At 33.0% G+C, this 17,288-nt stretch overlaps 2 protein-coding genes and 1 pseudogene across 2 annotated transcripts; 2 read left to right on the top strand and 1 right to left on the bottom strand.

The window, feature by feature from the left end:
* Nucleotides 1–397: 397 nt before the first annotated feature.
* Nucleotides 398–2,613, bottom strand: LOC110790708 (mannose/glucose-specific lectin). Its single transcript, XM_021995483.2, has 6 exons — nt 2,478–2,613; nt 2,116–2,316; nt 1,706–1,966; nt 1,135–1,335; nt 749–1,012; nt 398–630 (listed from the first exon to the last, which is right to left on the bottom strand). Exons 1-6 carry the CDS (start codon nt 2,496–2,498, stop codon nt 610–612), a joined length of 969 nt encoding a protein of 322 aa, XP_021851175.2. The 5' UTR covers nt 2,499–2,613; the 3' UTR covers nt 398–609.
* A 2,494-nt stretch (nt 2,614–5,107) lies between these two features.
* LOC130463771 (ubiquitin-like-specific protease 1) lies at nt 5,108–8,365 on the top strand. The gene is made up of 6 exons (XM_056832998.1): nt 5,108–5,376; nt 5,456–5,635; nt 5,728–5,832; nt 7,699–7,768; nt 7,882–7,980; nt 8,082–8,365. Exons 1-6 carry the CDS (start codon nt 5,207–5,209, stop codon nt 8,178–8,180), a joined length of 723 nt encoding a protein of 240 aa, XP_056688976.1. The 5' UTR covers nt 5,108–5,206; the 3' UTR covers nt 8,181–8,365.
* A 6,884-nt stretch (nt 8,366–15,249) lies between these two features.
* The window catches only part of LOC110790706 (thaumatin-like protein), a 44,536-nt pseudogene continuing 42,497 nt past the window's right edge, over nt 15,250–17,288 (top strand).

The raw sequence follows: 17,288 nt of genomic DNA, 5'->3' as shown, positions 1-17,288 counted from the left end.
AAGTTTATTTATCAAGGTTTTATTCAATTCAAAATATGTTGTATTTGACTAACTCGGTTATGCTCGGATCTTTTCGAAAATTAGTCTTGAGTCATTCGGGTTTGGTTAACGTTGTTAGATTATTCTACATACAAGTAAACGACTATAATTTTTAACTTTGCATAGTAATATGCAAATTTAGTTCATTTGAATATTTTTTTTACACAACTTTGATTTTTTTTTTTCATATATCCTTTTACTCTCATGTTTTCCTAATATCACAAGTCTTTTAGTTACTATTAAAATAATAAATTGTTTAGTAGTAGCCGTGCGTTGCACGGGCCCTAAACTAGTCATTATTTAATTTGATTAAATGTGAAAGATGAGACCCCATTCTTTAACTTAACTCGCGAAAATATTGAAAAGGGGAAATGAGACTTTATATTATCTTAGATAAGACAATACATAGCGTAAATTAGGAAAATACAATACAACATTCACTCAAGTTTATGATTACAATCACTCTTGAGAGGCCACTCACTCATAATATATAAATTAATGTGGCTTATTAGAAAATAGAAAGTACACATAATGAACGTATTTACTCATACGTCATCCATCACCTTGCGTTTAATTCTTTGGAGGGGATCCCTATATTTGAAATACAAAGAAGCATTAGCACATATATAGTGTTGTTTGAATAAAAAAAACATATATAGTGTTGAGCCTTGATTAAATTGAAGTATTTGGTAATTAGTATATGTCTTACCTTTTGGACCAGGACTCCTGCGGCCTCGAGATACCTGCCATTCCTTCCAAAAAATCCAATAATAGGACTACTAATCATGTTTGGTGATGAAAATTTCTCCACATTTTGGACGTCAATACCTTTTCCAAATGGTCCGTATCCATTCGTATTCATATTAGTGTGTATTTTCATAGTAGCAATCAACACACCATTATCACTTTGATATTTATAGTTGCCAGATGTTCCACTAATTGCTGTTGGGTATTCTCCATCTTTGAGTATTATCTTTAGATATGTATTTTAAGAAAAAAAGAACGGGGCGTTATTGCACGTTAAAGGACTTGAAATTAAGTATAGCATTATTCGGAAAAAAATGAAGATTAAACATGCACATATGTCGGTCTAACCTTGCCTACATGTGCGCCTTTGCCACCAAACTGATAAGTGGCAGTACTCCCATCTCGCTTAGCTACCACGAATCCGAGTGAATCCACTATAGACCCATGTGTTACTGTAATTTCTTTGTAACGTTCCCCGTCTTCAAGTTGTTGGTCATAGTTTTGTGGGAGCTTAGAACCATAAGGCCCAAAAATTTCAATCTCTGGTGCCTACCAACATCATAAACAAAATATGATAATCAGTACGAGACGTATAAATTATTTTGGATTTCGTACTACTAGATAAGCTAGTCATCTTAATTTTCAAGTTTTTTCATCCTCACATGTCAAAATACAAGCTAATCTTTGTAAATAAATTATTGCGAGGTTTATTTTAAATTAACCTATAGTGACTTTGTAAATACGATTAAAGTTAAAGCTGAAATATTAAACAATAAGCTAGAAAAAATGAGAAGCAAGTGGAAATATTTAAAATGGGGATTAAGATCATACGTAGTGATTCACTCAAGTTTAATCACTCAATTAACCTTGATTAAATTGAAGTATTTGGTAAGTACTACTTGTACTACGTATATGTTACCTTTGAGATCATGATTCCAACCGACTCGACATATGTGCCGTTCCTCCCCATAAATCCAACAAGAGGTAAATTATTCTTGTCCGGTGATGAAAATTTCTCCATATTTTTGACGAATCTACCGGTTCCAAATGGTCCATATCCATTCGGATTTAAGTTGGTGTGTATCTTCACTGTAGCAATCATCACATTATTACCTTGGTATGTGTAGTTTCCAGAAGTACCACTGATTTTTGTCAAGTACTCGCCATCCTTGAGCGCTATCTTTAGATATGCATTTTAAGGGAAAAAAATCGGAGGAATAATTATATGTTAAATGACTTGTAGGAAAATATATATTAACTCACTAAAAATGAAGATTTAAAGATGTATACGTTACTATATATATATATATTAGTACATGTTAGTCTAACCTTGCTTACAGCGCCGGTGTTTCCACCAAACTGGTAAGTGTTGGTAGTCCCATCTGGCTTAGCTACCACGAACCTCAATGCGTCCACTACGTCCCCATGCCTTACTGTAACTTCTTTGAAACGTTCTCCATTAACAAGTTGCATGCGATAGTTTTCTGGGAGCTTAGAACCATAAGGTCCGTAGTATTCAACCTCTTGGTTCTATAAAATTAAGCAAAAAATAAAAAATAAAATAGTAAGTCCCAATTAATTAAGTAACTTAATTAAGATAACCAAATAACTTAAATGACATAATTAAAAGTAAAAAATGGTATGTAAGAGTTAATTTATATATTAGTGACGCGTAAACAATGAAGACACACCTTTACGATTGCTTGAGCCATTTCTTACGCCGAAATAAGATGCAAATAAGTGTGTTTGTTTTTATTTTGGTTTGTGTTGTGGTTGAGTTGCATGCTCAACATATCAATTTATACACGTAGAAAGTGGGAGTTTGATTTTACATTTTTACCCAATCGGATCACCAGGAACTTATTCTGCTTGTCCAACTAACTTTTTTTATTCCATTTATTAATCAGCTAAAAATGGTATAACCATGATTCAAAAAAAAAGTATCATTTAAAGTTTGATGGAATTATGCATGTAATTTATATTCTTCAATATTATAAAGTTATTGCTAAATTATAGAGAATATATTATTTGTTTTGTCTCATATTATTTTTGGACATACGTCTCTATTTATATTACAAACTAGATGGTTTTACATTTCGTAGGATTCCTAAGTCCTATAGACTTTTATTTTATATCATATACATAATAACTCTATCTCATACGATATTCTATCATCTTGAATAACACTAGTGGAAAAAGGCTTATTTGCATCCCCGCATTTGCCACGCCATTCTAAACATGTGACGCAAATGACAAATTTTAGCATAAAATTTAGTCATTTGCGTCGCAGCTTTGTGAAACTGCGACGCAAATGACTCTAGGATGCCCCCCAGAGTCATTTGCGTCGCAGATTAGTAAAACTGCGACGCAATTAACTCAATCAAGTGCGTCGCAGATTTACTAATCTGCGACGCAAATAACTCTGGGGGGCATCCTAGAGTCATTTGCGTCGCAGTTTAGTAATTCTGCGACGCAAATGATGTTTTGAATTTTTTTCTAAAATTTCAATGCGATATTCCACAGCGACCTCACTGCTTCAATTCTAAAATTTTTTCTAAAAACCCAATTGCAAAAGCTTCACCCCTCACTGCTTCAATTCCTTCCTCCAACTTCCTCGGCCTTCCTCGTCCTCCGCCGTCAACCTCGTCCTCCGCCGTCAACCTCCGTCTTCCTCGACCTGCTGTTCGTCTTCCTGCCGCGTCAACCTCCTCTTCGCACAGCTCATTGTCCTCCAACTTCCTCCTCGTCGCCGCCCCCTGATCGTCGTTCAACCCCCGGCCTCTTCACAGGTCACTGTCGCCGCTGCTTGCTAACGCCGTCGGCTGCCACGACGCTGGCCCTCCTCTCTTCAATTGCTCCATCGATTAATTAGGTACATTTTAATTTTATTTTGTGGATATTATTTAATTGAATTTTAATTGTGCATTTTAATTATAATTGTGGATATTATGTTTGAATTTTAATGGTACATTTTAGTTGAATTTTAAGATTGAATTTTAATTGTGGATATTATTTAATTGAATTTTAATTGTGCACATTTAAGATTTAGGTTTTGTTGAATTTTAATTGTAGTTTTTGGTGAATTGTAATAGTTGGTTTTGTTGAAATTATTTGTTTATTACAATTAGGTTTTGTTGAATTAAGGTTATGAAATGAATTTTTGGGTTTGTTTAGGTTTATGAGATGGTTTGTGTAGGTTATGAAATGATGTTTTGGGTTTGCTACAAAATTCGGGTTTGTGAATTTGTGATGTGAAATGAATTGTACTATGGGAACTTGTTATTAGTTATGGTAGGTTTTGTTGGAAGCCATGGATTTATAATGATATGAATAGCCTAGTTTATATTCTAACCTTTGACAAAATTTGGTCATATTGTTTTATCTTTAGTGGTTGAAAATGGATCGGAGTTGGATGTATGGTAGTAAACGATTTTCTACAAGGTTCTTACAAGGGATTCAAGAGTTCATTAAGGTTGCCTTGAAACATCAATCAGAACATGAATCAAGTTTAATTCTGTGTCCTTGTTGTGATTGCAATAATTCTGTGTCCTTCCTCCTGGCATATCCCTCAAATGATTGACGATGTTGACATGAGTTATACACGCCGAGATCATGATGAAGGATTTTATGTTGAAAAAGAGAAATAGTGAGATAGGTACTATTTTGGCAACTATTTTTTCACCAAGTTAATTTGTAGATTAGTTAAAAGTTGGGTTCGAAAATGTCATTTTTGCCTAAATATGTACTATAACGACCCAATTACCCTTAAATGTGGAATAATAGATTAGTACGAGGCTTAGAAAGTTATAACTATGCATATGAGACATGTAATAAGTTTGAAAACATTCCTTAGGTTCTTTGGTTCAAAGTTGGGTTCGAAAATGTCATTTTTGCCTAAATATGTACTATAACGACCCAATTACCCTTAAATGTGGAATAATAGATTAGTACGAGGCTTAGAAAGTTATAACTATGCATATGAGACATGTAATAAGTTTGAAAACATTCCTTAGGTTCTTTGGTTAAAAGTTGGGTTCGAAAATGTCATTTTTCCCTAAATATGTACTATAACGACCCATTTACCCTTAAATGTGGAATAATAGATTATTACGAGGCTTAGAAAGTTATAACTATGCATATGAGACATGTAATAAGTTTGAAAACATTCCTTAGGTTCTTTGGTTCAAAGTTGGGTTCGAAAATGTCATTTTTGCCTAAATATGCTCACTAATATGTATATCGTTATTTGAAAATCATACCTCAGGTAAACAAGCCTACAAGTAAAGAGCCTAAAGGGAAAGGGAACAAAGGGAAAGAGATAGTGGTTGGGGGAAGTGGAACAAAAGCGTCCAACACTAAATCAAAAACCTATTTCCTTGAAAATTATAAAGTGCAAAATTTGAGTGGTAAGTGCAATGTGATGAAAACTATGATGTTGGGATTAAAAGAAGGGGAGCACGTTAAGGTACATTGCACTAAAAGGACATTCAATATGGAAAAGGACTTTGAAATTAGTGTCACCGTTGAAGACACCGATCAACTTCTCTCGGGAGCATGGCTCAATATATCAATAATACAAGTTTTTGCTACGTGAGTTACCTAAATTCATATTTTGCCCCTAAATTTTATTTTTATGATTGTCTTAACGTTCTTACACTCTATATTATAGGGCTTTGAGTGAGTTGTGTTTTCACGATGATTGTCACCCCAATAGTATTGGATTCATGTGCCCGGAGATGATCTCGGCCACCATGTTAAAGTCCGATGCAGATCGAATTCTATTGTACATCACGAGGTCCATGAGTGCACTTAGTTCTAAGACATTCATCTTATGTCCATACTACGAAAAGTATGAAAATTACTTTGAACTTCGTTTTTAATTGATTGTTATAAATTTAACTTTTTTTTTTCTAACTACATACGTTTATTGTTTGTATGTAGGAGTCACTGGATGCTTTTAGTTCTTTGCTTGTCTAAACGTGAGGTGTACATATTTGATTCTCAACAGAAGAAGAGAAATTTGATGATTAAGGAGCCACTAAACAAGTAAGTAAAGTATGCATATGAAAATGCCATTTTTGCCAAAATTTTTGCCTTAGGTTCTTTAGTTCAAAGTTGGGTTCGAAAACATCATTTTTGCCTAAAAATGACCTAGGACGACCCAATTAGCCTTAAATGTGAAATAATAGATTGTAAAGGGACTTAGAAAGTTATAACTATGCATATGAGACGTGTAATAAGTTTGAAAACATTCCTTAGGTTCTTTGGTTCAAAGTTGGGTTCGAAAACATCATTTTTGCCTAAAAATGACCTAGGACGACCCAAATAGCCTTAAATGTGAAATAATAGATTGTAAAGGGCCTTAGAAAGTTATAACTATGCATATGAGACGTGTAATAAGTTTGAAAACATTCCTTAGGTTCTTTGGTTCAAAGTTGGGTTCGAAAACATCATTTTTGCCTAAAAATGACCTAGGACGACCCAAATAGCCTTAAATGTGAAATAATAGATTGTAAAGGGCCTTAGAAAGTTATAACTATGCATATGAGACGTGTAATAAGTTTGAAAACATTCCTTAGGTTCTTTGGTTCAAAGTTGGGTTCGAAAACATCATTTTTGCCTAAAAATGACCTAGGACGACCCAAATAGCCTTAAATGTGAAATAATAGATTGTAAAGGGCCTTAGAAAGTTATAACTATGCATATGAGACGTGTAATAAGTTTGAAAACATTCCTTAGGTTCTTTGGTTCAAAGTTGGGTTCGAAAACATCATTTTTGCCTAAAAATGACCTAGGACGACCCAAATAGCCTTAAATGTGAAATAATAGATTGTAAAGGGCCTTAGAAAGTTATAACTATGCATATGAGACGTGTAATAAGTTTGAAAACATTCCTTAGGTTCTTTGGTTCAAAGTTGGGTTCGAAAACATCATTTTTGCCTAAAAATGACCTAGGACGACCCAAATAGCCTTAAATGTGAAATAATAGATTGTAAAGGGCCTTAGAAAGTTATAACTATGCATATGAGACGTGTAATAAGTTTGAAAACATTCCTTAGGTTCTTTGGTTCAAAGTTGGGTTCGAAAACATCATTTTTGCCTAAAAATGACCTAGGACGACCCAAATAGCCTTAAATGTGAAATAATAGATTGTAAAGGGCCTTAGAAAGTTATAACTATGCATATGAGACGTGTAATAAGTTTGAAAACATTCCTTAGGTTCTTTGGTTCAAAGTTGGGTTCGAAAACATCATTTTTGCCTAAAAATGACCTAGGACGACCCAAATAGCCTTAAATGTGAAATAATAGATTGTAAAGGGCCTTAGAAAGTTATAACTATGCATATGAGACGTGTAATAAGTTTGAAAACATTCCTTAGGTTCTTTGGTTAAAAGTTGGGTTCGAAAACATCATTTTTGCCTAAAAATGACCTAGGACGACCCAAATAGCCTTAAATGTGAAATAATAGATTGTAAAGGGCCTTACAAAGTTATTACTATGCATATGAGACGTGTAATAAGTTTGAAAACATTCCTTAGGTTCTTTGGTTCAAAGTTGGGTTCGAAAACATCATTTTTGCCTAAAAATGACCTAGGACGACCCAATTAGCCTTAAATGTGAAATAATAGATTGTAAAGGGCCTTAGAAAGTTATAACTATGCATATGAGACGTGTAATAAGTTTGAAAACATTCCTTAGGTTCTTTGGTTCAAAGTTGGGTTCGAAAACATCATTTTTGCCTAAAAATGACCTAGAACGTACGACCCAATTAGCCTTAAATGTGACTACTACGTATATAATTGCATTTACATGTGTAAACAAAGTATATAATTGCACTTACATGTAAAATATTCTTTGCATTTACATGTGTAAACAAAGTATATATAATTGCATATTTTATCGAATGTGTAGTGCTTTTCGGAGTTACAAGAGACTAGGTGGACAATCTAAGGGAACTAAATTAACATGGATTCCAGCACAGGTATATATATATATATAATTAGTTTATTATTTACCTAAGAAATAAGTTTTTCAAAATTATAACATACAATGTGATAGAAATTTTACTTGTGTTATTTATTTTAATGCATTTAGTGTGCTCAACAACCGGGATCACTAGATTGTGGCTACTACGTCATGCGTTTTATGTACGACATAATAATGAATCATGCTAATAGTCAAGATCTTACTAAGGTATGTTCTCATAAACTACGTACTTTATATAATAAATTGAAGTACACAAAACTATTATATTGATCAATCGTTGATAAATTGAATTATTTACACTTTTTTAGGATTTTTCAAGAACATTGCCTTATTCAGCGGAGGAGATTAATGAGGTGAAAGATTTTTGGGCAGATTACTTCATGAACAATGTCGAATTTTTAGCTTAATTTGTAATATGAACTTGATCTCTAGCTAGCTACGTACCTTTGTTGTAATAATTTTATGTTTGTTGTAACATGTTGGTTGATCGATCTATGACGAATTTAATTGCCTTTTATTGGGAACGTTAATTACGTTGTAAACTTTTGTGACAGGTATTAATTATAAATGTATTCCCGGTATTGGGAATGAACCGTCTAATTTCAAAGACGATCATGTCGGAATTTCCAACTAATATTAAAAAACGAATATTTTTTTTAATAAAAATAAGTCATTTGCAACGCACGTTAGCTCAATGTGCGAGGCAAATGACTTAATTTTTTGGCGCTAAAATTGTCATTTGCGTCGCACATTAAGCTATTGTGCGTGGCAAATGACTTTTTTTAAAAGTCATTTGCGTCGCACAATTAGCAAAAGTGCGTTGCAAATAACTTTTCAACATGGTGCCTGAAAAGTCATTTGCAACGCACATTAGCTAAATGTGCGACGCAAATGAACCTTATTTGCGTCGCACATTTAGCTAATGTGCGTTGCAAATGACTTTTCAGGCACCATGTTGAAAAGTTATTTGCAACGCACTTTTGCTAATTGTGCGACGCAAATAAGGTTATTTGCGTCGCACAAATGTGCGACGCAAATGACTTTTAGTCATTTGCGTCGAGAGCTTTTGCCACGCACGATGTGCGACGCAAATATGCTTAAAAGTGCGATGCAAATGATCCTTTTTCCACTAGTGTAACTACGTTATCCTCAACACTTATTCTTCAATATTTTAAAGTAATCTATATTCTTCTGCCTTGATTTAGAAAACATGCATAAATCCGTAATAGTAAAGTTATTCTTCTGCCATATAAATCAGCTATTCTTCTGCCTTCATGGCTTCATTTCGAACACATGCATAAAAACATAATGTGCGTCCAAACCACGCATAGTGCTAGAGTGTTACAAAGAATTAATTCTGAGACTATGTTATCTTTTACTTTTGCGTGCATTCCACCTTTACATGTGAATGACAAAAATGGTCCTATTCTGCATAGACTTTTATTATTAATGTAATAACTCGGGGCATCGCCATGATCCAAAAACAAAAAAAAGTTTGATTGTAATTGGTAGCATAAAACAATAGGAAATATATAAACTTGTGGGATCTCATGTATTGAATTTTTTTTCAATGTAAATTTTTTGAACATTAAGGAGTATATTTTTATAATTTTTACTAATCTAAAATTTAAACCATAAATGAATCAAAGTAGTACATTGGAGACCGCACATTATGGAAAAGTCAAGAACATTATGGAACGGAGCCGAGGGAGTATACGTAAATTAATTTTCTTAGAAAGTACGTACTCGATCTTTCGAAATCAATACTTCGTATGAATAGAAAAGATTTTGCCTTCATTTCAAAATAATCTTTACAATTTACGTTTTAGTCCGTTTCATAATGTTCTTTATATTGTGCTTTATATTATTTTTGGACATAAAAAATGTATTTTCTTATCCCCCTTGCCTCAAAAAATTTACATTACGCGTTTTCTCTTATTTTATTCAATTTTTCTTACAATCACTCACCTTTTTTTACACTCTCCCTCTTGCTTTATCCTTATTTTATTATACTCATTCATCTTTATACAAACATTTTTTCTTTTCTCTTAATATTTATGACAAAAGGAGCTCCGTAGATCATGATAAAACGGATCTAGTATTAAACCTTAAACTTAGTATTTTTTTTGTTACTTTTAAGAAAATAATAGGTAAATAAATTAAACTAGCTTTTGAGCCCGTTCATAGAACGGGCGGTTGTATAATGGTTGTTCAGATATCTTTTGAAGTTTTAATTAGTGAGTATGTCTGATTTTTTGTAATATATGAATTAAATAGAGGTGTAATTTGAAGGTTGGAAAAATATAAAAATTATATGTTGAATAAATATTTGATGTTAAAGGGGTGGAGTGGAAGAGACTAATGAGTATATTAGACTATTAATTACTTGATGTTGAATAAGGAAAATGGAGTGAAGAGGCATTAGAAGTTGTAAATCATAGAAACAATAAAGAAAAATTGGAAAAAAAAAAAATGATGGATGAAAGGAGAGATGCCACATGGCTTATAATAATGAGATGTCACATGGCTTCAAATAATCTATAGTGTTCCTTTTTAAATACTACTAGGTATAGAGGTATAGATAGATGTTTTCATTGGAAAACACAAATGTATAAATAACTATAACTAGTTTAATTTAATGCTGACATGCTTATTATCTCCATTCAATAATTTAAATACCTAGTCTAACTTAATACTAATTTTTCATGAAATATCCCGAGTTTTAACATAATTCACCAAACGCCCATCAAGTTTTAGAATTACATAAAATACCCCTCACAATCCGTATAATACCATTAAGTACCGTTAGAGTGAACGGACATTAAGTCGTCGTTAACATGAGTTTACCTTTATATCCTTATTTTCTCTTTGGGCGCTATTACCCATCCTGGATTAACCCATTCTTACATTTGTGGTCATTCTTCAACTGCTTCTCCCACTAAGGGCGTGTTCGGCGGTAGCGTTTGAGGTAGCGGGTAGCGTTTTGACCTAGTCAAGACGCTACTTGTAAAATTTGTAAGTTGTTTGGTAAAGTAGCGATTCAGGTAGCGGTTAGCGGTTGAGGTAGCGGTTGGGTAGCTTTTGTCAAACGTTAAAATTAGTAGCGTTTAAGATAGCGGGTAGCGTTTGACAAATTTATAATAAAGTTTTAAATAGGATTCTAGCTTTTATTTTTATTTTATAATATCAACCGCTACTTTTACCGAACACTCATATTAGTTACCCGCTACTTTAACAGTTAACCGTTACCCGCTACTATTCACCGCTACTCGCTACTCTAACCGCTACCCGCTACTCAACCGCTAACCGCTACCGCTAATTTTGCCGAACAGGGCCTAAGACTTTAAAATTCTTCTGCGCTTGTTTGGGTTTAGTTCTTTTCTGGGTTTTCAAACTTAAGAAAATTTTTGCTCTTCGATTGATAGGTTTGGGTCCCCGATTAAAGTTGTTGCTCTTCGATTTCTTGAACAAACCTCAAAATTCTTGCATAAAATAAGATTGGTAATTTGATAGTTAATTTGTGATTTTTTTAAAATTTATGGTTTGTAATTGCGAAAAATAAAATTTGCAATTGGTTATTTGATGGTTTGTATTTTTTCCGACTCTGCTATTGCATTTCGTATTGTTCTGCTACTTAGTATTGGGGATTATAGATCGAAACAGAAGATTTTTAAGTTTTAATTATAGAGTTGTGTATATTTTACAATTAATTCCTAGGTGGTGTTGTTAGTTTTCAATTCCAACAATTAATAACCTGGGAGTGAAGTTTTCTTGATATTAATTGGACCATACGGTTTCCACCTGTGGGGTGATGGTTGTCATGTGAGGTTTGTGCCGAGTGAGCGAGATACATTTTAGAGGGTTGAGATAGGAAACTTCATCAAGTTGTTTTGATTCTTAAGAGATGGAATCGGCATTTTAAGTTTTTTTTCCTCTTGTTGCTTATATTGTTCATTAAAAAAATTTGGTGCAAATAAGCTATAAGGGCAATGTAAATGTGATAGTGCTTAGATTAATTAAGTGTCAATCACACCTGTTAAATTCCTTTTGTCACAACACTTTTCTTACTTGAAATGCTTTGTTTTTGTCTAATTTTCTGACGTAGGAAGGATGGCTGCACAATTCGACAAAAAAGCAAATCGTCGAAAATTGCTGAAATTATTTCTACTAGTCGGGCCTCCGGTGTCCGATTGCTTAATAGAATATGTTTTCAGAAAGGAAATCGGACTCACGACTTCAACTCACGCCGTGATTGATGGGCTTTTTAGGCCGTCCGAGTTCGTTTAGCTCGAAAACTGCTTTTTAATTATTTCCGACTTTTGTTTTTAATTCCGTTTCGTATTAGGGTTTTGTGTTAACTATTTAAACACTTTATTTTCGTCATTAGAAATCAACTATTCTTTTGATAATAAAATTCTAAGAGTTTATCTCTTTTCTGGTGGATTCCAGAGTTTTTACAGATTTATCGCTCATAAATCTGTTCGTTCGTTGTAAAGATTAGCGCTTGCTTTTCTTTGATAATTCCGACTGCGTCATTTTCCTACCTTGTCTTAGTTTGGTGTTGTGGCAGATAGAACTCCTGAACCTGCAGAGTGAACAAGCGGACTGAGAGTACGTCCGTTTTAGATAAAAGGAAACTCAATCGTAGGGAGATCAACAGACCCTGACTTAATATACATGTTGCAAGTCAGCAAGTGCAAAGGTTTTGGTACACGTGTGTGTTGTACTGTTGTATTTGATGAGTTTTTAAAACGAACATTCATGGTACACAATCAATCAATCATCAATATCTATATCTATACTAATATATTAAAAGGCGTTGAGAAAAATGTGTATGTGGCACGTAGTACTCTTCCTTTCACGCCACATCATCCACTCACCAATGATATATGTCATATCATGGACAACCAAAAATCAATACGTATAATGAGACTCGAACTCTAAACCTCAAGTGTGAAGGATAACTTTCATTACCATCTTAACCAACAACCATTTGTGATTTATCTCTTCACATTCATTTATAAATGAATGTTAATATGAAGTTTACATGCAACTAAACTTTTACGTGACTTTTTATTTTCTACTGACTATTTTGGAAAAAAAATAATAATTAAAGAATTAGGACAACCATGAATAAACATGATGTCATAAGTCTCATAAGCATCAACTACAAAAATGTCTTGCATGACTGCATATGTCTAATTTGGTGTTTGTTAATTTTGAATCACTTATTTCCACTACAAAAAAAATTATACAAATTGTAAGATGATGCAATTGAAAAATTATTTCTCATGATAAATGACTTAGTGTGTTTGTGTAGTTGACGAACTTGATGAATGCTTTCACTTAATGCTATACATGTATCTTATCAAATAATTTGCTCAAGAAAAATCTAAAATTTTAATTATTCAATGTAGCAATCGGGGCATCGCCCGAGCCACACACTAGTTATATACCATATACTAAAAGACACACTAAGAATGACACGTGTCATCTTCTGGTGTGTCCTTACTTCTTCTTAAATTAATAAATTTTTAATTAAAGAATATTTTAAAATATCTATTTTCCTGATTTTTTATTTTTTTTTCAAAATTACAATTTCAAGTGTATTATGGCTAGAATTTAACATAATATATTAATACTGATTTGAAAGATATATGCCAGGAATGGGGAAATCACAATTTTTATGATATTATTGTTTTTATAATATACGGAGTACGTAGTAAGTTGTTACTCCCTAACAGTAATAGCAAGATAGTACGTATTTTGATTTTCATAAACCCTTTTTTTTAAAAAAAAACAATTATACTCTTAGTCTACATGCAATAGTTTTAAACAATAATGTGTAATTATATGTCCATACCCAAACAAGCATTTTTTATTATTTTCTTCCATTTTATGTAGCGGGTACGAGTATGGTTACAGTATGGATATCATTCAATTTTAAAAGAAAACGGTTACCTGATAAAGGTATGATAAGTTTTTTTTTTTTGCCCTACTTAAGTATTTTTTGTCGAAACCCTACACCTAAGATTGCACTAATCACTTTATAATTCGAATAAAATAATAATTTCTTTACTTTTCCAACAACTCATGATAAAGTTTGATATGATTTTGTTTTAAATAAATTAGTCATAATAGAGAAAAAGTTTATTTAGTCTCATCCGTGCGTTGCAGGGACCTAACCCAGTGGTCATCTATTACTATATACTAAAAGAGACACCAGGAATGGCACGTGTCACTTCCTGGTGAAAAATTTTCCCGCCAAAAACTAATTCCTAAAAATATTTTTTTTTATTCTTTTTTTATTTTCTCTCCTTTTGTATAAATGTTTATATATGGAAAAAAATATAGGATTATGGAATATGCCATTATTAAAATTTTGGTAAATTTTTAGTCAAACTGTCATATCAATAATAGAAAATATTCTTACTCGATATTTTGGTCAAATTAACATATTAAATATATCAAATATTTTAGTCACATCATCATATTAAACATATAAAATATATAATACGTAGTAAGTTAAAATATGATAAAATGAGTACATTGGAGATTATTAATTACACAATAGATTTAAGGGATAAATAATTCAATTAAAAATTTTATAAAAAAGATGGTCAAATAATAATTTTTAAATATCCGTGCGTGCATGGGACCTAATCTAGTTCTATTCTATAATGAAGATATTTGTATGTTTTGCTTGTTCATAAATCGACGACTACGGGTAGCAAGTATTCCATATGTTGTATATGGTGATCAGCTATTCGGAAAATATATGTTTTGTTTGTCCATGTTGAATTTGATGCAAAATCAGGTTCAATCAATTGAGTACGCACCCAGAATCTATTAGTGACGGAATCAGAATGTTAGTTACAATAGAGAAGTTCAGTCAAATATCGGAATTCTTCTTCAGTGTGGTTAAAGATTTACGGTTGCATATGTGGATTTTTTTACCTTTTCATCCTTGATTTTGAGGGTGTTATTTGTGTGGGGATTTTTGTTAGTTCATGTGGGGTAAGGTGAACAAAAGCTTCAATGCTTAGAAAGGGAAGTGAATAAACGACATTGAAAGCTTATTCAACATATCAGCCACGACAATGTGTTCATACGGAGTAGTTTTAAGATGCCATGGATAACGAACATCAAACTAATATTCAGTCAAAAATTATATGAAATCAACAAAATAATGTCTAAGCTACAATAAACAGTCAGAAAGCGGGTATTTATAAGCAAACAATAAAACGACTAATTTTCAAACACAAAATCTTGTCGTTGAGCATCAAAATTTGTAGTTTTAAGTAATTGGTATTTGGTGAATTATATTTCAGAATAAGGGCATTTGGTGAAATAAGTATTAAAATAGGGGTATTTGGTGAATTATATTTTAGAATAGGAAAATTCTTGTGTGGACCCGGTCCACACTAATTTTACTGTGCACCCATAGGTCACACGTGCCTAACTTATAACCTTTTCCGTTGCCTCTCTCAATCTCTCTCAAGTCTCAATCTCTCTCCTCACCTCACTTCACTTCGCCCCTCTTCCGTCCATGAACAAAAATTTCTAAGGAAATTCAATGAACAAAATCCGATCGAAAATCTTGGTTCAGACTCATCAAATCGAAGGGTTTACCTCGCTTAATGCTTGCAAAGAGTTTTGGAAAATAACGAACGACATTCAAGATATCACAAAATCATGGTAGAATTATCATAAATCGTCTTCGATTTGAAACCCTAATTTCTTATATTTCGATCTTCGGGTATGATATCTTCCTTCCTTTTCTCTTGTGGTTCAATTGATTTCGTTGTTTGTTCTTCAATTACAGTCGGTTAAATTTAATTTTTGGGGTTCAATTCAATTATATCAATATTTTGTGATTGATCTTTTGCCAATTATGTTGGTATTTTACTTAAATTTTGATGAATTTAACCAATTTTCCAGATGTGGTGATATTTGATTCTTTTGGGCATGTTTGTTTTTGGTTTACTTTTTGTTCAATTTTTGATGCACTATGGAACAAATAAAGGTAACTATACTTGTAAACAAAACCACTATAGGGCAATTAGATGATATTGAGCAATTGGTGTTTGATTTTTGTATATTCTTTCATTCCCATGGTTCTGAATTTGGCTAGTAGATAATATGACAGTGAATAATATGGCATCTTAAATCAGTGCTTGATTTTGGTGAAGCATCAAGTGTTTTGAAATAACAGGAAGATAGAATGGGTTGAAGCCTAACAATATACCTTATTGTATGTTTATCTATTCGGGAAGGATGGTGTGACAGTGTTGGTTCTGTAGAACAAATACAATCTAAGTTGCTCAAAAGGCAGGAAGCTGCTGCTAAGCGTGAGAGGAGCTATGGCGTATGCCCTAGATCATCAGGTATAACTCTAGTGATACATGTTCCTGGTTTCTGTAATGATTTCCCCTGTGTCTGCTGGTGTTATAATAGTTGACAGAAAATTTAGTAATTTACCCTCAGCTCTCCCTTGTTGGGAAATCCATATTGAATTTGTTGAGTTACTACTCATCATGTGGTTTGCTTGGCTTTTCTCTTTTACTATTATTTTTAGGTGCTTGAGTTTTGGGTTTGGATCTAACATTGGTGTCTGATTTAGTGGGCAAGCAGGATCAACGTAGCTAGCTGCTTCTTCTTGGCGTAACATAAACATACTGAAAATTTACATTTCAATCTCTTCTCAAAACAGTCTATACTTCTCTATTAATTGAACTGACCAGACATCTTAAATATCCCTACACAATCATCAGTAGAATAACCCAAATAATTAAAACTCTTGTTGTTCTTTTGCAACCAGACACTGATAACAGAGTCAGTGAAAAACGTAGCATAAAATTTTCCCACATTAGATTTATTTTTGAACATTCTTGTTGTTGCAGCATCATTGAGAATTTTGCACTTCATTTGGAGACTCTGAGCGAGCTAAAAATCCTCTGCCAAACTGCAGCTGGATAGGCTCATCCAAAGAATAGGTGTAATTCATTAGCAGCCTTCTACTTTGTCAATGAACAGGAGGAAGTTGGACTATATAATCATGTAAATCCTATATCTTGGCGTGCAAAAAATATGTGAGGTACATTATAAGCCTATTAGCTCAATTGGTCGAGCACTTTGTATTGGTACTTCAAACCAATACAAAGAGGATGTAGGTTTAAATCCTACATGTTAGGTTATGATACATATGACAATTCATAAATCATGCGGAAAAACCATTTAGCCAGGAATACATATTATTTACACATAATCATATAGCATAGTTTAGATGCATACTCTTTGTTGCGTGCCTTCCCTAGCTGCGCCCGAACCGAACAAGAACAAGTCTTTAGGACTCCAAGTGTCGTCCCTCCGTAGATAGTCCACAGCACGTCCGGATCCGCCTTAAGATTGACCAACTAGAATCGCCCTTAAGGTACTAATAATTTCGGCACTTTTAGGCAAGGTATGTGACTGAATTTTTCTCTCAAAAACTCACTTTGAATACTTGAAAACTC

Source organism: Spinacia oleracea, chromosome 6, assembly GCF_020520425.1.
Source record: "Spinacia oleracea cultivar Varoflay chromosome 6, BTI_SOV_V1, whole genome shotgun sequence".
Classification (NCBI taxonomy): domain Eukaryota; kingdom Viridiplantae; phylum Streptophyta; class Magnoliopsida; order Caryophyllales; family Amaranthaceae; genus Spinacia; species Spinacia oleracea.
This window is presented reverse-complemented; position numbering and strand designations above follow the sequence as displayed.